The 25,668-nt window shown below is 40.6% G+C and overlaps 1 protein-coding gene across 1 annotated transcript; it reads right to left on the minus strand.

The window, feature by feature from the left end:
• Positions 1-15,927: 15,927 nt before the first annotated feature.
• On the minus strand, positions 15,928-21,020 carry LOC139221324 (coiled-coil domain-containing protein 106-like). Its single transcript, XM_070853262.1, has 5 exons — positions 20,946-21,020; positions 17,726-17,943; positions 16,957-17,169; positions 16,661-16,867; positions 15,928-16,517 (listed from the first exon to the last, which is right to left on the minus strand). The coding sequence occupies exons 2-5, from the start codon at positions 17,931-17,933 to the stop codon at positions 16,138-16,140; spliced, it is 1,008 nt and encodes a 335-aa protein (XP_070709363.1). The 5' UTR covers positions 17,934-17,943; positions 20,946-21,020; the 3' UTR covers positions 15,928-16,137.
• Positions 21,021-25,668: the final 4,648 nt, after the last annotated feature.

The raw sequence follows: 25,668 nt of genomic DNA on the forward strand, positions 1-25,668 counted from the left end.
TTGATATCAATCCATGGAAGAATTTAGTAAACATGTTAGTGATGAAGAAAAGAATCCATGTTCATACAGGTATATAGAAAACCACGTTGTTGAGGAAGACAAAAGGACTGGTATCCTTTTAATGACCAATTAATGGTTTCACTATACAGAAGCGTAACCAGATGAGTGGCTTGTCTAGTTTTTAAAGTGTTGTCATGCTGGTTTGTTTGGGAATTACACTGGAAGCAAATTAAGTGTTTAAGTATAGGATAATCCAGTGGTAGCTTGGTAGTTGGGAGTTAATTTTTAGGGTTTGGTGCCTTGACACTATAGTAATACTCTTCTTTGGAGCTGCATGGTGCTATAGTGTTAAAATATCAAACAGAAACACTCCACAGCCTTGAAGCTGTACTGGTGGCTCTCATTTAGAGGGGACTAAGACCGGTTTGAGCTTAAGTGTGATAAATTCCTGACATAGTGTTGTGTTGCACTGTATTTGCAACAAAAGGACATACAGCTTTCAGCAATGTCTTTTCCTGAAAGGATTCATTTGTATCTCAAAACACTTGGTATGCAGTTATTTCTGGGACTGATGTTCTTTCCACTCATATTGCATTGAGCACGCTGTAGCTTGGAGCTAGATGCAAATAAATGCTACTTAAGGATTTCACAGTTGCAATGCAAGATGACACAAGTTCTTTTGGAGCAGGCTGACTCATGGTGAAGTCACGGGGTTTTATTATTGGGAGATTTAAAAAGCATAATAAACACAGATTGTGGATGCTGATAAATGAAGAGCTTCTATGAAGTTGATGTTAAAGTAACTGTTGATAATTGATAAACAATTTGTCATTTAAACCACCAGAAGTTGTAATTGTAGCTAACTTAAAACATTGTCTGATAACTACAGACTTGAGAACAGTCTAGTCCATTCACCTCTCTCAAGCTCTCAAAGGTGTGTGTTTCCTACCCTCAGAGAGTCTCAGTTTCAAAGCAATGTTCAAAAAAAAATTAAACATAGGGTTATCAAACACTAGAAGAGAAAAAAAACCTGACTGTATCTATGCATGGAAATGTGCAAAGGAAAGTTAATCAGAGGCAACCAATGATCATGTAAAGGAAAACACTGCTAAATCCTCCACAAACACCTCTAAGCACACCTTTCATAAACTCAAGACAAGGGTGCCCTCAGAGTTTTGCAGTCAGAAATGAATCCACACAAAACTAAAACCATAGTCTAAGCAGAATAAATGGAAACAAACTTACATTGCTCTCTCAATAAGAACATTTTTGAAAAACAATTAATCCATTTCTGTGCAAAAGGTTGGCGGTGGAAGCAGTGGACAGGCCAGTCTGGCCTGGCTGTGAGTGTAAACCACAGAGGAGGAGCTAACGCCGTTAATCTCACCAGCAATTCCCCTGCTCCGGGGCTGCCATTGGAAACCATCTCTAAGTGGTAGGAGATACGGTGAGATTAGCAGGAATTAGCCGCTGTTGCAGCGTGAGCCTTTCCCCATATAGACGCCCATTCATACACAAAGGAAAGCTGGTTAGAGACTGACAGTGCACAGTGCTGCAGAGGGCCACTCCTCTTTTTATCGTCAGTGGTCACTTTATTTATGTTCAAGGAAGTGTGCTGCCATGGCTGCACTTCCCAGCAGTTACTTTTTCGAAACTAGTATTCATTATGATTTAAATCAGTTTGACTGAATTACTGTGAACAACTGTAAACACAGACATTATTTTGAGGTGATATTATCAGTCATTGCTTATTCAAAGCAATTAGACTCCTATACATGTGTCCATGTGCAGGTAATTGCACTTGTGTTAACCTAATGTACAGTGCCTAAGTAACCTGCTGACATCTTCAATAATACATCACTGCCTCTATATGTGACAACATGCTGTGACACATGAGACAGGAGGGCGAAACCAGAGGACTCACACTGGACACCTCCAACAGGAGCCCAGGCTGCAAGGAAATAACCCCTTAGAGGAGACAGTGTGTGTGTGTATGTGTCTGTTTGCATGGGGTTATCTAAGCTTGTGTGTGCCCTGGAGCTCTGGCTCGCTGTCACTTTTAGTTAGTTGTTTGGGGATGTGGCATTAACCACAGTGTGTGTGCACAAATAATGAACTGCACATGTATAACTGAGCATGCATTCACTGTATAACAGATGCACCACTGTGGTTTTCAAAGCAAAATACAGTTTTTCTTATAAAGGTCAAAACATTTCTGATGCTGAAAATCTCCCAAAAGAAAAAGTAAAGTCAAAAAGTTTGACTTGTTTTTGATGTGTGTGATGAAGCAGAGGTTTTCGGCCGCTCGAAGCTTTTAGAGGAAACTGAAGATCCATTTGGCAAAAGGAGCCGACCTGGACTAATCTGTGACGCTGATGAGTGGGTTAAAGTTTCGGCTTAACCTTGGCACAAGAAGACTGCTGGTCTGCAAGCCAAGATAATCTGCCTCACTGAACACAACAAAGTCCAAAAGTGCAGTACTTTCACTTGCAGAGCATTAGTTTTGTTAAAGAATAAGCAAATAGTTGTTAATGGAAGCGTACAGATAAATATCATCACGCTACGGCAAGCACAAAAATCGCATGTTGACTGTTTGGTTCTTGCTATTTTCCGACATACAAACAGTAATAAAAGTATCACAATAACATTCACAAGAAAAGAAGAAACACTGAAATGTTTCGAATCAAAACTTTTAAAAGGCATAACCTTCCCACACACTGAACACAAGTCATGCTCCTCTACAGATTTGAATTATGGCAAATCAAATTAAAAATAACAGCACTGATTAATAACTACTGCAATATTTATGTTTACTGACCTTTGATGGCTGATGGTGAGAGGGAACAAAACAAACAGCAACACATGGATGGCCAGGGTAAAGCGCAACACGGATGCAGGCACACACACGTACTGCATGCACAGGTGAACACATGCACACAGGTAAGCACACACACACGGCTGCGATGTGCCACTCCCACAGTTTGCAAATAAGAAATCCAAATGAAGCAGCCATGCTTCCATTCGCTTTAACTACAAAAACAATTAAAAGATGCACACATTTTCAGGCCAGCCAATAACAAATATACATCCTTTTTTAGTTTTTAGCGTAGCCAAAAGTCATCATTATACTTACTCTTTGTAAGTGCATTTACATGCCTGCTGTAGCTGATAGCATTAGCAAGAGCGTGTAGTTCCTGTGTGTCCCAACCTCCTCAACTATATATTAAACATCAAGTATAAGGAACACAATATTGCTGAGCATACCAAAGTTATTAGACTCTCGTAATTAGTTTAAGTAATTAGATTTAGCATGAGGGCGTCCAGCAGCCAGCAGCCGATGAGTCTGATAGTGTCATAAATTAGCCTGGAGAAGACAAGCTAACAACAGGCGAGTGCATGGACGGCAGTGGAGGAGCGAGTCAGGTGTAACAGGCCATGACTGCACTGGAGCGCTCACAGCATCGTTTAGCAGTGTCCCATTACAGAGGCACTGCTGGGGAAAGAGCCACTGTGGGCCTGAGCCAGAGCTGGACTGAGAGTTCGGTTCAGAGTCTGATGACATTTAAGACATAGATCATTACATCTCCTGAGATATTTGTACAACTATTGGACCACAACACCAGTCCAGCTCGGCGTGTTTACCTTATTAAAGCGACATAGTGTTGTAATGAGCATTTGTTAATGAATGATCACAATATTAAAATGTATAATTTGAAATGGTTTACTAACGTTTGCAGATGATTTCAGCGGCGAGTGAATCTTGTGATCCTCCATTTAAAAAGTTCACAGCTGTTTGTCTGATGAAATGTGATCTTAATATCTAAGAAACTGCCACTAGTAAACTTAATACCTTTAATTTGACAATGCAAGTAACACTTTAAAACTTTGTTAAATTACGTCCTTTATCAACCTCTTCATATAGTGGAAAAATTTGATTTCATGCAGCTATGACTTACTGTCTGCAAATCATTGATTCTGCTCAAACTGTCAGAAACTAATTGCTCAAGCAGTGAAGCTGTTAATTTATCATACAGACTAACAGATGGTTCAGTGATTGTTTTCCCCTAAACAGTCAGAGGCATGTATCCATCACAGAAAGAAAAACTCTCCCCTATTATTCAGCAAAGCACTAAAAAGTCTGTGAGACCTAATTGTTTTTGCCCAACCCAATCAACATTTCAAATTCAAAATCGAGTCATATAAAGCTATATGATAACACAACACACTGACTGAACTCTGTTATCCTTTGGGGCTGTAATTTTCTTTCATTTTCTGTTATTTTGGCTGGTCCAGACTACCTCTTGTTTAACATCATGAATGCTTCAGTAGTTATTATCACACACGTTTGGATGTGTTGGAGCGGACTGAAAATGTATGCTTAGTTAGGATACAAAAGCATAAGAAGCTCCAGTCCCGTCTCCTGAAAATCAATACCGTCATTAGAAAATGTACTCCAGTCCAGTTTCAGCTCTCAAGGTAGACTCAGCACAGTACAGCACAGTGGAACAAAGCATGTAATAACAGGTTGCACTCATACGGAGGCCTCACTAGCTGAAATATTGATGGCAGCTGCTCAATTATGAGCTCAGAATAACAAATCTATGGTTTCTCCTGTTCCTCACAGCTGGTTTTTAACAGGACTGTGACTGGAGGGAGAACTGGTGGCTATTTTAACGTATTTGTTTAATCTTTTTCAAGGAGCAAGTTTGTGATCGTGCCTACCTACAGTGGCTCCTCAGATTCATGAAACTAAGAAGAACATCATCGACATGTGAGAGTCACACATGCCAAACTACTATTGTTACTTTCACTAGAAAGTAGGAGGAGGACATTCAGTAGAAGAATAAGGAGAATTAGAAGAAGACATCCTACAAATACTCTCTGTCAAATGTCTGAGGAGACTAATTTTCCATTTCTAAAAGAGGAACTACACGAGGTCCAGAGCTTTGATGGTGCCATAAAGCCTCATCAATCAATCTCTTTTAGGGCCCCTGGTTTTTGTCAGTAATAAATGTGGGAGCCAGAGATCTCTCTGTCCATTACAGATGCACTGCGAGGCTCAGCTCTGTCCTCACCTCCGCCTCTTACAGAAGACCTCCCCCCTCCCTGTCTAAGGGGGGATGGGAAGGGGGAGATCAACGTGCCGACTTAAGTGTGGCTTCCTCAAGCACATCCTCTGGGCCTGCACGACTGCAGCAGACCAACCTCATTTCCTGCTCTGCTGCTTTACAAATGGCTCCTGGAAGCTGAACCAAGAGCAAGGATGGAGATGCACTGATGGCCATAATAGCCGTATGATTAGAGCGGGCAAAGGTCCAGCTCAGTGTGCAAACTGGACACACCTCCCTGCCCCCCTCCTCACTATTTGACCAGTTTGAGAACAGATGCAAATGATCGAGGGTTTATATAGCTTATGACAATTTAAAAAAAAATACTGCTTTTAGTCTTTTTACATGTTTCATGGTAATCACTCTCATGGTTGGCTTAGTGTTTCTAAACTTTCCCAGTGTCAATTAAAGGTACAATATGTAAGATTTGGCCAGAATTTTAGTTTTTAACTTCGAAAAACAACAAAATGCAAAGAAATAACATTATTGATGTTATGTCAAAGACATCTGTGTACTGTTTTGAGGTGATATCCACTGCAGTTAGCATGCCAACGAGCCAGCCCCGGCCTGCACTGTCTCATAATACCACTTTGTACCTCAAGGGTGATAGTGAGTCACTGAAGCATCCAGTCTGCCCTCAGTCCAACATGAAGCAGCGCTGCCCCAGCTATTACAGCTATCACAGCTATTGTGAGACTGCTTTGTTGAATTCGTTATTCTGATTGGGCAATGAACATGGCAGAAGCGATAAAATCAAATCAATTAAATCCTTTTTAAATCAGTATTTGTCAAATCATTGATGTCTTTATTACGAAGCTCTAATAACGAACAGTGAGCAAAACCAGCTTTAGTGCAAAACAAACCCGGACAGGGTGATGCAGGACGAAGCTCTTTAGTGCAAGTAATGACGACACAAACTGTACCGAAAAAACATTCCAGATGCCGTGGCCAATATGTTGCTACGTTTTTGTTTCCCTCTAGTGCCCCCATGAGGTGACATGACATTTGTAGTTTTTAGTGAAATCTTCTGCGACTATGAGATTGCCATGAAATTTGGTGCAGATATTCCTGGTGCTCAGAAGATGATCCCTCCTCACTGTGGTGATTTTTTTTCGTTATCAAGTCAAATATCTTAACATCTCAATTTTGTACCTTCGTGGTTCCCTGATGATCTATTCTAATGATTCCATGACTTTGGCATGCTCCAGCATGACCATGAAGATGACAAATGTCGTTTTGAGTAAAGTATCTTGACAACGATTGTATGTATCGTCTCAAAATTCAGTTCATGTCAGCCTCAGGATGAATTTTAATCACCTGACTGTGACTTTTTAAGAGCCATCCTTAGCTCAGAAGTCAGTGCTACTCTACTGGCATTAGTGCTACTCGTGCTACTGAGAGGAAGGTAAAAGGAATTACTTCCTGCATATATTTAAAAAAAAAAACGACTGGTTAGAATTAATATTCATTACCATGAATGTGTGAATCTGCATCATTGCTTCACTAAAACCATTCTGTCCAACATGTTAACAGTAATACTGCAGCAAAACTAACAGAGTTTTAATATCAGGGTTGTGCAAGAACTTCCTAAGGAGTACATCATGTTTGCCTCTCTTTGCCTAATGCTGCATGTATGAAATATTGGATGATAACCCACGTGTGACACCGAGCCAAATGTGTGACGTGTTACATAAGCAGTTAATAGGCTTAATTTCCTGACAGGTAACCTACATACTGCTCTGCTGCACTTCCAGCTCCTCACCCACTGATCAGCCGCTAGTCTCAACACTGAAGAATCATCCTCTCAGACTGACATTGTACCCATGAGATATCTCATCTTATGAAACACATAAGATGGCTGTGTGATCATAATAATCCTTCCCACATACCGCTCTGAACAGTACTTCCTTCCACTTTGATTTGGTTCATGTGCTTATTTCAGTCCTCTTAGTGAATATATGTTTTTACACTTATATCCAGAGTATCCAGTGACTTTGTGGCTAGAAAATTTGGTCAAATTGCAAAAATAGCAATAAAAATGGAGCCACTCAGTTGTAATTATTATATATAAACTTATTAAACATAAAACAAACAACTAAAAAAATCCTGCGGTCTCTCAAACACACTGAAACAAACGACTGGGAGCACAAATACTGATTCCCATCGAAGCTGCGTGGCTTTTGCATTTCTTTATGCTTTAGTCCTGTAAAAATACAAATAATCGCACATCCAACGCCTCTTGAGGACACTAACACAATACTGAAGCCAGACATACAATAACCATTAGAAAGATTTAAATAAAAGGTGTCTTACCTGAAATAAAAGTAGCTGTTTTCAGACATGTTTTCAGACCTACTCTGCCGACAAATAATTTGTGAAATGTGTTAGGACTGAGAACAGTGTTATAGGTTGAGAACAATTATGTTGTTGGAAACTAAGTGGCACTTGAATGACAAGCAAGTCACTCAGCTTTGTATCTTCTAGCCCACTCATTGAACTCTGCATGCACTGCTATTATGAAAATCTCTGCATTGTGCCATACACAAAGTGGATTTCTCTTGGCTGTACACAGAAATGATCAACTTTCTTTATGAAAGCTTGGGTTATATAATTGTGTAAGAGCCATTTGCACTTTGATCAACACCTGCTCAAAAGACAAATTCAAGAATTAATTTGACTTCACATTTACATGCCGCAGACAAATGAAGATAAATGTTCTTGAAATAATAACTTCTTCTGATTGGGTTGGACTTCCTGCAGCCCTTCGGGCCAAAGCAGGTAGAGCAGAGAGAAATATCCACATGACTGCAAACAGCATTTGTGCTGCAGTTGCGACACACTGGTTTAAAGGACAAGCAGCAGTTCATGAAGGTTGATTGACTGATCGACAGGGGTATTGATTAGCACATTCTCTCCCTCTTTGTGTGGGTGCACATTCGAGAATCGATGTCAGCCTCGTATCGCTTCTGTTCTCATCAATGTCCTACCGACCGGACCCTGCTCTGTCCTGCCCCGCCATTACAAGGTTAGCCTGAATGACTACACTGAGGTTGCATTTGTGTTTTACTTTCCTGATCATATCCAGCAGTTATCAATGCCCAGAAAGGCACGTAAATACTGTCATGTATCCAGACTGACCTACAAGTGCTGAATGTTGTAACTTAAAACCACCTATATTGTACAGTGCTGCTAAAACACCTCATATAAACAGTCTAACAGTATGCCATCATCCCCTCCTCCCCTGTACTGATCACATGGTCGTACTCTAAAGCGCAGGGTAGAATAATGGCACAGTGTCGGGCACAATCAGGCGAAATCAGAGATCACTTCAAGGAGATTTAAGGAGGGACGCTCTGATTGTTGATTCCTCTGTGATGCAGATCAGCGGCCGGCTGGCTGGATCTGCAGCTCCCGTGTCGACTCTGTCTGTGAAGACTGATTGAATGGAGGCTACTGATGAGGCTATTGTGGCTGTAGGTACGTGGTGTGAATGCCTGACAGGCCCGTGGCTGCTGTCAATGACTGGCTGCCATTGTGGCAAACCACTGGGCCGTGACTTTCCCAGCTGTGTTATATAGCATATCATGAGCCACTTAAATGAGTTTTGGGATTGTGCAGTTGATAGAAGGATCATTAGGATATCATCAGTGTAACCATATACATGCATGAAGGTCCATTTTCAATTTAACCAACCTTTTTATTTTTCCGTTGACCTGACAACTTTGCTCATTACAATGTTTATTTGAGCATTTAGGGACACTGAAAGTTCATCATTTGTATTCTCATCCATTATCCTTTTCTCTCTCATTTGTTCAGAGGACATTGCAGTCTAAAGCGTTTCACCTTCTTCGCTGTGAGAAGGCAAAAATGCCTTGAGGAGAAATTGGGGGGAAAAAGATTGTTTGCATAAATTTATTCAATTTAGTGAAACAGTGAGGAACAGAAGCTCGACACGTATAGCTGATCTAACTGTGGAAATAGAGCCTTGGCTTGCATGTGATGTTAATGAATTTGTTGCAGGCTTTGTGATGCGAGTCGGGTGAATGATGTATTTATAGCAGCGTTTGATATACAAAAATTGAATTCACATTTAGATGTCCATAATGGCAGATCTCAACACGGGGTTTCTTTTAGACGTTTGTTCATAGCACCCTCTGCAGATGTTCATTTGATATGTTCAAAGGAAGCGACATTTAATTTGTGTTCTGTATATTGTGTAAATGTATAAGCACATTAACTACTGTGTTTACACTGCAGGATATTCAAATCCAGATTCATTTTGATTTGTTTCTGATTTCTATGAATCTATAAACTAGATTAAAACAGATTTTGTTTTGTTTTTCCAACAAAATATTAAAAAGACAACAGCCTTGTTAAATTGATACTTTTAGCTAAATGCTAGCTGTAGCATACTAACATGCTCACAATGACAAAGGTTTATTATGTACTACGTTTGGCGTCTTCATTTAGTTGGTTAGCATGCTATCATTAGCACTAAACACAAAGTCCAGACTCACACCATCCATAGAGCCGCACTAGAGCCGAACAACATCGCAGAATAATCTAATTTTTTTTTTTACCATAATTATCGCGATTCAGTATGCAGTTTTTTTTAGTTTATGTTATGTATTTTTCACCATTCCTGCCCACACTGCAACACAAGTACAATCAGCAGGGTTCATGACATGATGCTGAGTAGTCCCAGCAGTGACTCATCATCTAACACAGTTTGTCCTCTTCCCCAGCGGAGAAGAGTTGTATAACTTGCTGATGCAAATGCCCTCTGTTGCTTATCAGTATCCATTCCTCTCCCTATATTACACAAGTATATTATACGGTACAGTATACCTTACTTACAAAACACTTCAGCATACTTCACTGAACTGAAGTATTTTGCATGTATTTTGCTCTGATATCTACAAAATCTCAGTGCATGACTGTAAAAGGGATGGGGCGTGGAGGGGGAACCTGCAATGTGTGAAACCAACAGACAGGTTCATTGGGAAAGCCAGCACTGTGTAATTAACATCTGTTATCGTAATAGAGGTCAAGTAGAAGAGAATACACAGAAAAGCCCTGCCTCCCCTAATCCGACACAATCCCTCCTTCCCGAAATGGCGAGACGTGGGCTATCAAATCATTTGTAGAAACAGTGTGTGGCATGCAACCGCCATCATACCCTAAAGCATGTCTTTCTCACCAAGCTCCGACCTCTCGTGGGCAATAAGAGACTATTATCATGGCAGACAGTCAAAGCATTTCCCTCACAGCCAAACCTGCCATCTATCTCTGTTTCCACATAATATGACAGCTCTTATTGGCGGTTAATGGGCAGTGGCATTTCAGTCATCTCACTCCCCTGCTTCACCTTTTTTTCTGTTACTTTCGCTTTTTCCCTGTCATTAAGAGAGGAATTAAACCTTCTCATGCTGAAACACTTCAGGAAATAGACACCACCGTTGACTTGATGTCTGCTCATAAATAAGAGCGTGTTTGGCCACTCTGAATCATGACAGACAAAATCCAGTTCATCCCTGTTTATCAGCAAGTATTATGAAACATATTGTGAGGCTTTTGCATCTTGAGTTGCATGTCTGCCTGCATCCACTCCCCTTCAGCTGTTTTTTTTTTTTTTTTTTTTGTGCCAAAGAAGTCTGGTTCGTCCTGCGTCACCGGGCGAGTAACCAACAGGATTTGAGGGTGGTGTTGGGGTTCCTTCACGCTGTCATCTTGCGTACTCTTCTACGTCACATACCATCACCTCCTCTGTGTCCAAATGGGCGTAGCTGTCACATGAGGCCGCAGTTTGCTGCTTTCTGGGGAGGAGAGGGAGAAAAAACACGATTCACAGATGCATATGCAGTTTGGAAGTTAGATTTTTTTCACTGGTTAACTTTTGTCTTTTTAGCTTGTGTCAGAAAATAAATGCATAAAAAGACTATATGACCACAACACTGACACAAAATATACACAATGTTAAGTTCAGATATTACAAACAAGCTTTTCCAGCCTACAGCATACAACCATTTATCATCTTTTCATCTCCCACTGGGCTCCCGTATCAGTCCAAGGACACCTGGGAGGTACAACCCAAAAAACATGTCGGTGCCTCTGACCCTGAAAATAGAGGTCACACCAGCTTTACATATTTCCTTCAGTGCAAAGAGTCGAAGCCGTGCAGGTGCTGCAAAGAGAAGTACATCAGCTTTAGTGTAGAAGCTCAGCGTGCTAGCGCTACTCATGAAGGTGCCTTATACACTTATGTTTCAACCTGGATGGTGCAGCCATCTTGTCTCTTCAGGAATGAAATCACACCCAAGGCAAATCATGACTGTGGCAGCATGACGTCCCCACCCCTCCGCCCCCACTAGCTGTATGGAAGGGGCTGTCTTTGCCTGAGTGTGCTCAAGAGGGGGGAGATGAGGTTTGGCTTACAGGGTCCTGTTTGCTGGATTCCCCCAAGAATACATTATGCTCCCCCTCCTGCTTTTAAGCTTGTGAGACTATTACCCAGCAGCCCCCAGTAAGTTCTTATCAGCGGCAGCCAGATGGAGAGCACACCGGCAATACCTCAAGACTTGTTGATCGAGCAGCGCTGGCAGAAAGGCTGTCATTGTAAATGGGTTTTGTGGTTTCAGATTATGATCTTTGCTTTTTTTTTCTCTGTTTTATAATTGCCAAGAGAAGCCTCATTAATGATAATTATTTCATTGGCTGGATTTATTTGTCAGTCTGGACAGTTTGAAGGGGTTTAAAAGAACAGCAAAGAAGAAAAATGGACATGGCCAACATGGTTTTTGTCTGAGAGGGTTTGTCTAAAGCATGTGTCATGTGTCTATGTTTCACTGTCTATGTCTTTGGATTAATGTGCATATTCAAAGACTATAAAAAGACTCGCACCACGCTGTAGTGGAAGCTTATTGCTGTTAACCCATCAGACCAAATCTGATCAGCTGCAGGAGGGCAAACAAGGCATCGCAGGACGTGTCTGGCCACAAACAATAGACCATGACGAGAGTGAACTGGATACAACACTGTCCTCTAGTGCCTCTCACTGCCGGCAGCTCAGTGCTGTGCTACACTGAAGCAGCCCTGCTGTTATCCAGTGGTTTCATGCACTGTTTAAGCACAGGGGATTAGACACCAGTGTGGAGAACAAAAGCGTCAAATGTGTGTTTTCACTCCCGGTAAAAAGCTGAGGGAGGAACTGTGACTGCGCTAACAAAAAGTGTTGTTGACTGCTCCACCAGCCATCTGATGTCACTGCAGAAAAATGACAAGAATAGGCATCCACCAGTACGCAGACTCCTGCCCCCACCTCAATTCTACCACAGGGGGAAATACCCATAATGCACTACTTGATGCTCTTGTATTGAATTGGCTTCACATTGGTGCTCTGACCCACTTTTTTAGCAGCGAGCAGGTTATTTTAAGATTTCATTAGCGAGAAGACCAAGGGCAAAAGAAAGGTGAGGGGGCTCAGACAGTCAGACCAACTGTCCCTTCAATTTTTGGAAAACAAATCTGGTTGAGCCTGTCTGTCACATGGAGTGTGCTTCAAAATGCAGTACAAAATATGAGTTACTCCGATGACTGCTGGCATGCCATCTCGTTATGTTGCTTTGCTCAGGACAGAGTATCATTGAATCCTGTCACTACTACTGTTCAAAAACACCAGATGCACCATGCAGGCACACTGCACTTAAGATATGATGCAATTTACATTGCAGGGGTAACTTGGTTTTAATCAATTTGGTCTAAAATCAGAAAATCTAAAAAGTAATTTGGTCTAAAATTGAAAAATAAGGTTTCTACCTAAGTTTAAAGAAATAGTGCAACATTTTGGGCAATAGGCTTATTCACTTTCTTGCCAAGAGCTAGATGAGAAGACTGATGTCACTCTCATGTCTGAGTGTGCTTCGTTTGTCCTTAAGACAGAAACTGATAAAAAAAAAAAATAAGAGCAGTCCTGAGAGGAAAATAGATAGATGGAATAGGTAGATCCCTACTAAATATGGCAGCAGTTTAACAATACAGGAAAATGACACAGAGAACTGCTATTTACATGTAAGACCAATAAACGTGCTGCTGCATGTACACTAAACAAATCATTTTTTTCTGTAATTGCTCCAACTAAATTCCAAATTATGTGTCACCCGATCAGAAATCTGCTGCCAAACAATAAGCCCAAGGAGATGCCAACACAACTGGTTACTCAATGTCTTGCAATAATCTCGGTCATTGTGAAAAAGTGACATTGCACTTAGTGTTGTTCAAGCCAAGAACTGGTTTCCCCAGAGAGCATAAAATCAGTGGCTCAAGTCTGAGGGCTTTTGTTTCATCACAAGCCTTGTAATCCTTTTATATAATATGTCTGACGCATTTATTAGTCAGCAGGTCCACACACTGCCAGTATCACAACAAAATCTAACCCCAACCCATTGGAACTCAAGAGTTCAAATGCATTTTACTTGCACCATTAAGAGGCTGATTAGTGGTTATTACAAGCTACTCGCTGTGAGAACGTCCAGATGCTCTTTTTGTCAAGGTCAGGATCAAAGCTGGAGGAGGAGGAGGAGGTTGATTTTGTACCCGTCAGGCACTTGGAGCCCCCCCGCAATGACGTGGCACCTGCAGCCAGGAAAGACACAAAATGGAGTCCCAGCTGGCCCCATACCCGCGTGTGAGTCAAAGGGCCGGGGGAGGAGGAGAGAATGCTTCAGGCTCGATTAGGCCCACGTCCTATCTCCATCTTCAGCACTGAGCTCCATCACCCCGAGTCATTAGTTGCAAATTCACAGCTGCCACTCTGGAGTAGGTGGAGGCTGCATTTTTCCTTTTTTAGGGGCATGCTGACCAACAGGGGTGGTGAGAGAAAATGAAATAGTCATATGTCCCGATAACAGCGTCCTTTTTCATTTCGGGAAGTGCAGAAAACCTGCCTTTGGGTCTAACGCTGGTGACAAAGAGAGCAGAGCTGACATTTGCATGCCTCAGGAGGTGGGAAGAGATGAGTGCAGGCAGAGAGATACACCCGCCCTTTTCTACATCATGATGCTGAACGGACCAGCATGCACCTGTCCCCTCTGGCTGTGAACAGACTGAGAGGAACTTCAGGTCACTCGTGGTCGCCTCTGCTGGCGCGAAATGTTCCTGCATTTTCCGAAACTCCGCCAGCTTTGTCGTTTAAGGTGACAAGAAGCGGCGGAAAGAGAAAGGAAGGGTGAAGAAGAGATGGAGAAGTGATAGGTAATGAGAAATGACTGAATGAGTTCATAACACGAGAGCGGGGGGGAGGGGGACAGACAATTTGGGATGTGAGAGTGAAAGATAAGCAGATAGCTGGCGTGTGGATGGGAGTGACAGTGACAGAGTCCCATGCAAAGATAAACAGCCTGGGTGCAGCCCCTGTAATGGCTTTGCACAAGTAATTTGTCACTCCATGTGAAAAGCAAACAGCAGGGGAAGCTACAGCAAACACTTTGCATTGACACTTACCATCGCCCAAGGATGTCTTCCCAAGCTTTTCCATCTGTCTACACAACTGGTGCTGCCCATTCCTCTGGTCAGAGCAAAAATATGCCTGCGTGTGCAAATTCATTATCATGCACAGTCATCGCCAAGAACATTTCAGCTTACAGAAGACCAAAGTTATATGATTTGGTGTTGATGTGAAGCTGATGTTTCACTAAACCTTCCCCAAACTTGGTTTGACGTGCCTGAAAGGCAGGGATTAAATAGCTCTATTATAGGTCATGTACAGGATTATTGTATAATAGTATCTTGATACAGGGCACTAAAAACAACCCGGGATAACAACAAAGACAACGTAACCCACTTAAATTTTCATTTTCATTTGTTGGCAATTCAGAAACATTAACACTTTGCAACAAATGCAGTTTTTAGATTGCTGAGTTCAATTACAACATATGAATCACAGGATAATGTCAACTTAATTATATTCACAAAGTCTATGAACATAAAGTTACACTTCTGACAGAAACTAAGTACTGGAAAATGGAAATGGACTATCCACCATTTTGGAGTGAGTGACACAGGGAGTGATTTGTCAACACAATCTAATGTGTGAGCACTGCCACCTCGTGGGTGTTTCTAGTACTACACACACTTCTGCTCTTAAATAATAAAAAAAAACCAACATTATTTGTATTGATGAAAGCAGCGGTAAATAGTTTTTATGGCTATCAAGTACAAAATATACATCCTAAATGTGTACATGTGGATACTGAAATGCATATATTGAAAATAATTAACATTTTTATCAATCATCTCAAAGAAATGCCAAAATGCTACATAAAACATTTAAAGGCAGGGTATGCAACTTATTTTAGAAGACTTTTTTGTTATATTCTTACAAAGCAGCCTGACATTAATCAATAAATTAAATGGTTTGACAAAATAAAAAATAAAAAACAGCGTCTGTGGCTTTCACAGGCCGGTCCAATCACAATCATTCACTCTGCCCGTGCACTCAATGAGCAAAGTCTTCCACAAGGCTAGGTGGACTTATTGCTAAAGCTAGCGAGCTAGCCGCACATGAATGGCAGAGAAAGTGCAGCCAAAATTTGAGCCACAGTTACTCAGGATGAAACAAATGCCCACTGAGCCGAAGAACGAGAGGGCCGTTCAAAGTTGTGCACAGAAACGGCTAGCTCGCTAACCCGATAGCACAAAGTACAGCCTCTGAGCTCAGTGAGCAGGAACTCTAAGCTATTTTGCTTGTGTTTATATGATTGTTTGTTAAATGTGATTGAGACATTCAACAAAGTTGTTTATTTGTCAGACTGAAAGTGGTTATGCACAGAAAGAAAGGACAGATTCAGCCACTCATCACTGGAGGGAGTGTAATATTTTTGGTTGGATAGATGTAGATGCTCTTGCAAGTTTCTCCAATGTCACAGGCCCTGCCTTTAAATCCAGCAGTTCAGATTGGGAGACAAACAAACAAAAGAATGTAATTTTGCGAAGGCATTATCTTTCACCCCTTCTCCATGCAATGAAATAATCATCAACCTATTAAAATGCTCTCTGGAGCGCCTCCCAGCTGCTGCAGGTGGGTCTGCAATACTCTCGGCCTTTTCCCTGAGATGGGCAGAAGCTCGCCGTTAGCTTTCATCTGGTCTATTCTCCTGGACAGGTCAGCGTCGCTGTCAATGACCAGGGTGCACCTGTGCGCGTAGCTGACCAGAGTCTCTTCTCCTTGGCGAAACATGCCCACCAGGGGGACCATGTCTTTGCCGGCCAAATGGAGCTCAGCAATCGAGGCTGTGTTGGCGATGGTGTTCCGGTCGATTCCCAGATGGCGAAAGGCTTCGCTCATGCTTTTCTTCTTGATGAAGGCCGACAGGACTTGTTTGTAGCGGTGGATGACATACTGGACGCCCGTGGCTGGTGGAATGAATGACACACACGCATGCACAATTAACAAAGTGTGCTGTGGTTGTGGCATGACTGTTGATGTTGATGACCACTAGTGAACCACACTACACTAAATACTGACTACTTTTAAAATGATAAGACGTGATTATTACCTCTCTTCCTGCTGTAGTCCTTCCCTTTCTTTGATCTTTTCTTGTCCTTATGGTGTTTCTTCCGTCTGTGTTCACTTGAAGCCGCTGAAACTTCAGATGAGTCCGACGCTTCAGAGCCGCTGTCACTGCTGTCAGAGGAACTACAAGAAGCTCTTTCTCTCTTCCGAGATTTGCTCTCTGGGTGCTGCACTTTGCTGGGTTTAGGAGCTGTGTGTCATCAACAGAAATGACATGAATAAGAGCATCAAATGAGTGCGAATGTAATGAAGTCAGACACGGCCTACAGCTTCACTGACCTTCAACCAGTGGACTGGGTGATGCGAACGTTGGCATGGAGCGGTTAGTTGTGAGGTTTTCGATCTGGCTCCTCAGGAACTTGCGGTCCTGCATCAGGTCCTCCACCTGTCTCTCCAGCGCGGTGATGCGCTCCTGCTTGCTCTCCAGCATACACTGGAGCTTGGTGATGGTCAGCAGCACCCGCGGGGGCAAGCTTTCTGCATATGAGGCAGCTGGAGGGGGACAGGACAGCCATGTGGAGAGCATTAAAACACAAAGCTTAAAGCTCCATTATATGTCAGCAGCTTTTTCAAATGATGCCACCACTTTTTCCACCACAAGTATTCAAATATCATTATAATTTTGACTGTGAGACATTAATATAATCATAAAAAAACAAGACCACTGTCAAAGACTGAAGCCACAACACAAAAGTTTACATTGTGGGTCAAGGGGAAGTAATGTAATTGCTGTATGGCACAAAACAGGAAGTGGCCGCCTTTCTTACAATTCAAATATGGCTGAAACTTAGATTTGATGTTGGTTTAAGTGAAAGCCCAATAACCACTTCAATTAATAAGAAAATACATTATTTCCTATCCTGCTCAGTCAAGTTTACTAATGACATAATATAGAGACAAATCAGCAGTTATTTGAAACACATTACACAATCTATGAATGGCCTGGAGCCTTGTCTCATTGCGCCAAGTTGATAGAAGTATAGAAAAATGTATGTAACAATGGCATATTCACAGAAAGGCAGCAGACACTGTATGACAACGCTCCTACCAGACATGGCGCTGCTCGGCGTGTTGTCCTGAACAGCATCGGCTGAGGCTCCCGTTTGAAAGTTCTCCCACTTGATGATGCGGAGTTCGTCTTGTTCCTGCTTCAGCCAGACCGGAGAGGTGAGCCTGTCTTTGCACCTCACGGAGCTGGAGTCGATCTCTACGCAGGGGGAATAACCCGACGGCTCCTGCTGCCACACGGACGACATCTCTTCAAACCTGGAAGAGGAGCAGAGATGTAACCTAGAAATGTATCTTGAAGTTACAGGTTTTCTCGAAATTCTGAGAAAAAGTGTCCGTCAGTCGTCACCTGACCATCACTCCCAGCTCCTGGACACGTGCAACTGTTTCAAACAGAAGCATGAACTTCATATTAATGCAGTTGCAATGTTTGCTGTCAGCAGTTGACAGCGAGTAAACTTGGACCCAAACTGTTTCCACAGCAACTAGATACAGATCTTGTAATTATGAGATCTGTATCTTATAATTACGATCTCTTATTCCCATAAAAGATCGTAATATGGATCTTGTAATTATACAATGCTACATCAAAATTATGAGAGAGAGATACATGATGTAGAACTAAAACATGACTCATGATGCTTTAATGCATGAGTAATGCTTGTATATAGGAATTAATTTAATGCTTGAGTTACTGCACCGTGATGAAATGCATCATGTTACATGATCCGCTGTCACTGGATATTAAAATAATAAAGGCAGCATCACTTTTATATTATTATTCATCATGCAATGGACCATCAAGTCATTGGCAGGCTGTATAAAAAAAGACTAACTGCTGCCAGCCTGAGATATTCACTGATAATATAGCTGACACTTCAAGACAAGATGTCGTTCTGCTGTTGAAGACTTTTGACATTCAGGAGTTTGATGACATGAAATTAATGCAGGACTCGCATGATCACATAAACAGTGATACATTAAGGTCATTTAAAACAGACGGAGAGAAAGAAGAAGAAACAACAGCCTGATCTTGTAATTATTGTAATTCGTATCTCAAAGTTTGAAACTTACAATCTTAACAACATATGTTTCTTTTAATCAAATTTAATTGTATGTTTTGTGCTGTTACCAAACATGGTGATATTTTAGATGGGATCACACAAGGATTTGTACCGTCAGGTGAGGTGTTAGTGCTCTAACTCTAAATACTGAGATAATGAGAATAATGTAATAATAATGTAATAATGAGACAGTAAGTCCAAAAGATGAGATGAGTAAGACATAATTATGAGATAAGGCTGTCAGGATGAAGTTAAATACCTCAGATTCAGTGATACAAACAACTTGTGTGTTTTAGGACAAAACCGCTGTTCATTTGTTTTCTGGCTGCAACGTTAGAGCAACAATTTGAGCTCATATCTGTTATAAGACCATTAAAAGATATTTTGTCCCTTTATAAACAGCAGCAGTGAAACAGAATTTAGAGTAAACCACTTATGCTCAAAAGTAAACATAAAAACAGAGACTGCCAGGCTTCAGATGATTCATTTTTCAAAAAAGGCTCTGGTTAAAGTTTTAATTGGGCTACATTCATTTGCATGAATTCATGTGTGCTCTCATACATATGAAGCTTCGTGAGTTATGAGAAACGCATTTGAATTAAGAGAAACTCATGAATGCGTTTCTAAATACGGGCGGCACACCAATCAGTGCAGAGAGTGTTTTCATCATCATAATAACAGAATTTATATTCAGCACATTCATGTCCTGTGGACAACACATCTGTTCAATATTGTAACTATGTTCACCCTTAACTTTCCGTGACATCGTCTGCATTGTGGCCCTCTGGTTAACGCGTTGAACTGTTAACTAATGGTTAACTGACTATCCTTCCTGCATCTATGTGATTTTATTACTGCAGCAATGATTTTACCTTTGTACTGACTGACTTAATGACGGGAGACAAAACTAATAAAAGGCCTTATCATTTATTAATCCTGAGCCACATGTGTTCATGATATACGACGCATTAATACATTCATTAGAACATGATGAATCATGCATTAGTTAAGCATTAATTAAGAATGAGCAGGGACCCATAATTTTTGTGCTTATATCCTAATTTTGTTTCAGAATCAGACTTCAGAAACTGAAGTTCCTCGACGGTGTGAATAAAGAAATGTTGTTTTTCCTTTTGATGTATATTTTCCACATTGATATACATACATATACTGTGTATACTTATACTTACATGTACTGTATATGGTTTTTAACTAAAATGACTATATATTAAATATTAAAGTCAAGTCTAGTTCAGTTGACTAAGATGTCTCAGTGGCTCCAAGCTCTCTTGGCAAAGTTTCCTCAAAAAAATCTCACTAAACGTTAAGACTAATGCTTAAAAAAATGATCACAGGAAAGTTCACATAAACCAAACGGCTGTTTCTGCAGTTGAACGTGGTAATTTCTGCTGCAGAACTTCAGAGGAATCAAACATCAGACATTGCGGCATGTAAAGACACGTTAGAGTGTGTTTCTGTTGATGCACGATGAACTGACAGATTATGAAGAAATGATTTGCTTCCTGTTGGGTAACAATTTATAAAGCAGAAATCTACACGTCGCTGCATGACATCAGTCATTGTTTCTGTCCTGTTTCACTTCATTTTGTTACTGTATTTATCTGTGGTTTTGGAAATGAGTGCAGTGTGGCAATGGTGCACTAAAACTAAGATGTTTGTCCGTTCTCCTGCAGCTGACATTTCGACCTACTTGATAGACTATTTAAGCATTCATCAATAATTTAAAATGTACTGAAGTGTGAAAAGTAGAAACTGGGCATCAAAACTGATTGTGGCTTATCAGCATTTCTCGAGATCATCTTCTGTTGACGACTGGGTCAAAATCAAGCCAGCAGATGCCAACATATCCTGACTATTAGTCCATTAAAACAATAGATCCTACATTTACCATCATGCAGCTCAACAGCATCTTTCTTTAGTTTTCACTTCCTTCTTATCTTATGACATCATTAAGGCTGTTTTTCCAAAGAAGCTACAGATCACATTCATGTGTGAAATGGGTGGAGTGGCCCTTTAACTAATAACACGAGCTTATAGTGACTTTATAGGTTCTAAATAATGAGAAACATTCATCATTAATGATGAATTAATTAATGCATTAAATCATCATGAGTCATGCATTACTTATGCATTACTTCAGCGTGTATTTTGTAGCCCATAGTTATAAGATGTTACCTAATGTGGTCACCGGCTGCAGAGGAGTTTTACAAGGGAGATGTGGTGCATTCAGGCGCTTCACATCTGGATGCAATATTACAAATAACAGAAATATTAAAACATAGGACGACACCGTGGTAGCTACTAAAGAAGTGAAGAGTGACCTGATAATTAATGAATTGTTAACAAGTAGTTCCTGAATAACCCTGGATTGAGGACTGTGTGGTAGATAATGATGAGTTACTAGCAAACAGACTGGGAGATACTATCGTAATGAATAATTAGGTAATGATTAGTTCATAAATATCTGTGAGGAGACATACTGACCACTTCCTTCATGAGAAGTTCCAGCGTAACTTTGAAAAAAACTAGTACTGACTCATGGGTTACTCATTAGTTAATCATTATTAGCTAAACTATAACTAAGTATTTTGTTCTAAAATAAACTACAGAAGACATTCATGTGTAGAAGGTGAGGAGTGCCCCTTTAAGTAATCACATGAAGTCATAGTGACTTTATCATTTTTTAATAGTGAGCAACAGGGATTCATGCTAATGATGCATTAAATCACCACGAGTCCTGCATTATTTACGCATCAACTTCATCTTATTCCATATTTCCACTTTTATCAGAATCAGAATTACTTTAATAATCCCCAGGGGGAAATTGCTTTTTGTTACACAAAGCTCCAAAAGAATAAGAATAAAGTAATGATACAAATAATACCACTACTACTAATAATAATATACAATAACATGTACACTCCGAGTGAGGAGCTGTATTATATAATAATAATAATAATAATATACAACAACATGTACACTCCGAGTGAGGAGCTGTATTATATAATAATAATAATAATAATATACAACAACATGTACACTCTGAGTGAGGAGCTGTATTATAATAATAATAATAATAATAATAATAATAATAATAATAACATATAACAACATGTACACTCTGAGTGAGGAGCTGTATTATATAATAATAATAGTAATCAGGTCATGGCCCATAGAATAAGACTTCACCTAATATGGTTGGAGGCTGCTGAGTATCAATACAAAGGATATGTGGTGCATTCAGGCGCTTCACACTTGGATCCAATATTTCACTGACAGAAGAGATAAAACTGCAGCAGTTTGTCTGCTCAGTTGTTTGTTGCAGGAAGTGGACATCACTGTTTTTCTGCATGTTTCCATGGAGATGAAGATGGACTCATGGTCGTGCAAACTGCAGCATCTAAACACGGATGAGTGGTGAGTGGTGCAGTGATTTATCTGTGCCCAGCACCTGACACAGCCTGCTAACACTGAAATACTCTCCCAGAAATAAGCCTAACACATTTTACACTCTTTAGTGCTTGCACATGGGGTGTAAATACTAATAAAGTGAGAAATTAAAACGACAGAGTCAGCAGGCCTGTTATTTATATTCCTATTGATGATTACAGAGATATATTGGAGTTTTAATTGGTAAGAATTTTAATCAGCACATTTGGTGTGACAGAAGTTATAAACCTCCTAAAAGACACACAGGTGATGTTTAGTTGGCTAAAGGGCCAACCATTTCTCCTTGCAGTGGTTTTAATTAGCTTCTACCAAGATGGATGCTAATGACTGTAATTACCAGCAAAAGAGGGAGAAAAAGGAGCAACAAAGCCTGAGAAACACACAAGACAACGCACCTTCAGGAGGGTCCAGGGGGTGAAACTGGCGCTGGAGATGCTCCTGTGTCTGCGCTGCCGCCGGCTGGAGTCTCGCTTCGTGTGAGAAGCTCCGTTTTTCAAAAATATAAACAAGAGACGAGTGGAGAGAAAAAAGCGAGACTACAACATGCATGGCAGAGAGAGAGAGAGGCGGAGACGGAGAGCAGAGCGCTGACGCTGCTGCTCAAACACTGCGCTGCCTTCAGGGGCTCCGCCGAGAGTCCGACTAAAGGGCCTACACTGGCGAGCCTGGTGTATGTGAACGGTGTTTTGAAATTACTGCAATTCCTTTTAAGGCATTCAACAGCTGTTTATCGCCCAAAATAATTAAATCAACTAGAAAATGCCTGAACTGCAGAGTGTTTTCAAAATCCGATGATTATTTTTTGGAAGAAAAAAAATCAATTAGAAAAAGCATGTTTAAAAAAAACAAAACCATGCTGAGACATTGTTTTAACTCAAAGGACGAGAGCCTGAAGTTTTCAGATATTTTTCAAATATGTCACAATGAATTTCAGAGAAAATGATGCACAATCCATCTAGAATATGCTTGTGTATAATTATGAGCGACAGATAGATAGATCACTACTGATGCTGAACACCCATAAGACTAGTTTTGAAGAGAAAAGATGCAAACTGTGTGATACGGTGTTAAATATAGTTTATACCCACGGCTAGGTGATCTAAGTGGCCTGGATTACTCGTTTTCCCATTCTTCTCTCAGACTTTGTGGGTTTAAATGCAACTTTTTTTTTTTTGAATTTGGCATTTAACCGACAGCCATTAAAGGCAGCACGACAGCGGTGACAGGCTTGAGGGGGGGCGTGTCCTTTCACAGAGGTGATGGACGGACCATTCACATCCACAGCACTCCGCAACACTTGACAGCCGCTGAATGCTTGATAAGGTTGTCATGGAAATCGTGTTGGGGGGGGTGGGCTGATGCGTTGCCACGACAACAGCATCACCATGTATAAACATAACTTGATGAAAACTTTCATGTGACTGTCAACGCACTGAGCAGCAGTGCTGGAGTCAGATCACTTTAAGTAAAAGTAGAAATATCAAAATGTAGAAATATTAAGTTATATTCAAGTATTATGATCATAATCATGTTTGTAACATTTTAATTTAGCAGCTCGGGCTTATATAAATATATATATATATATATATATATATATATATATCTCAGTGTGCAGCTCAGTTCATAACAATATATCATACTTTATTTGTTGGTAATATTTTGTATTAATAACCTGCAGCTTTTAAGTAGCTTGTAACTAAATTTAACATCTAAATGTTAGGAATTGGTCCAGTAGATTGTCTCAGCTGGCAGAGATAAGATGTTACCTAAACGAGCTACAAAGGACACAACGCCAGTGTTTGGGGCAGCTCAAATCACCAAAGTACGCCTACTGACAGGCTCACATTGTTAATTTAAGTGTCAGTATTACAGAAAGGATCCCTGCAGAGATCTTCCACTGGTTAAAATAACTTTTCAAGTGCATTACCTCACCATAGTGCCAGCAGAGGCTGCCAAGGTATAAACAAAACAGACATGTTGAGGTTACAGGGAACTTTATTTGCAGTTAAGACTACATTTCTTTGGCTACAGAGAGACAAACACTAGTCCCACAACTCAACTGACGTCCTGGTTGTTGTTGTTGTTACTATCTCATGTGCTGCAGTTCACTTGAGTATCTACTCGGCTTGTTGGAAAACATTTAAAATAGTGGTAATTATGACAAATCTCAGCTGCCTTATGGAGACACACAAATAGAGACATCAGACTGCGCAGATGTGACATGTTTCCTTCAGGTTACAGTGTACTCTCTGGCCTACCTAGAACAGTAAACTAAATAATGTTATATATTAAACACTCCACTGTGTTAGTCAGAATACAAAAATGTATAACAAGGTGAGGTGTATTTTGATTTGTCAAGTTTTTCTAGTTGTAGTATGGGATAAAAAATAAAAAAAAAGCAACACGATGTAAATCAATATATAGTTTCTTTCAATAAGCAACTGATAAAATATATATTCTCTTCTGTGAATCAGTTGTGAGGAAAATCAGAAAACCTTTCACATAATAACTTTGCATTTCCTTCATGATACAAGCTATGACTCCTTCAGTACAAACTTTCACATTTCTTCACGTATAAGCACAAACTTCAAGCCTTATGGAGTGATTGCATTAGTTTAAACAGCAGTGACGTATAACAGCCACTGAGTTTGGGGCATGGAGGGTGAAAGGTAACGGCCCTGGAGATATAAATGAAGAATGATTAGATCTAAAGCAATTTAATACTTATACGGTGGTAATGATTAACACTTGATTAATTAATTATTATCAGGGAGACACACTGAAGCCATAGACTTTTTCCCAGTGCACAAAAATGTCTTGCATTTACAATGTGATTATCCTACCAAGCCTCAAACCACATGATTAAATCACACTCAGTGTAATTGCATCAGTGTGACTACTGTTGGCTCCTGGAAATGTGTAAATTCTGGTGCTTGTTTACGGTGACGAGGACTGACTCATCATTGTGTAAATGCTGGTAAACGCTACAAAGGGACTAAGAAACGGGCAGTGATTGATAGAAACTGTAGATTCACAGACAAAGAGTGAATCCAGGTCAATGTGGGTTAATTTAAGGTCCCATATTATGCTAATACTTGTATGTGGAAGTTATACTACAATAGGTTTAAATGGTTTAATGTTTAAAAAGCACATTATATTTCTCATACCAGACATGGCTGCTGCAGCTGTTTTCTCCATGCTCTGCTCGCGCCGTAGACACCTTCATGTTACCAGGAGCTGGTGTTAGGGAGGGAAAAACAGTGACGGACAGTGAGGAGGATTCAGGAGGTTTTCATTTGGCGGGCACAGTCAGCTCGCTGAAGGACCGGAGGAGGTCACATGATCAACAGATCCTAACTGCGTGTGTTTTCACGCAAAATTTACTGAAAGATGGAGCAGAGGAAAAGAGGGAGGATGGTCTTTTGCTATAGTTTGGTGGTCTCCAGGC

This window comes from Pempheris klunzingeri, chromosome 21 (genome assembly GCF_042242105.1).
Source record: "Pempheris klunzingeri isolate RE-2024b chromosome 21, fPemKlu1.hap1, whole genome shotgun sequence".
NCBI classification, from domain to species: domain Eukaryota; kingdom Metazoa; phylum Chordata; class Actinopteri; order Acropomatiformes; family Pempheridae; genus Pempheris; species Pempheris klunzingeri.

Bases quoted from the DNA above. Each gene is read 5' to 3' on its own strand.
- LOC139221324 (XM_070853262.1), bottom strand. From the start codon at position 17,933: ATGTCGTCCGTGTGGCAGCAGGAGCCGTCGGGTTATTCCCCCTGCGTA. The intron at 17,170-17,725 runs GTAGGAGCGTTG...GTCCCCCTCCAG, and splicing joins GCCGAGCAGCGCCATGTCTG to CTGCCTCATATGCAGAAAGC. The intron at 16,518-16,660 runs GTAATAATCACG...TCATTCCACCAG, and splicing joins GGACTACAGCAGGAAGAGAG to CCACGGGCGTCCAGTATGTC.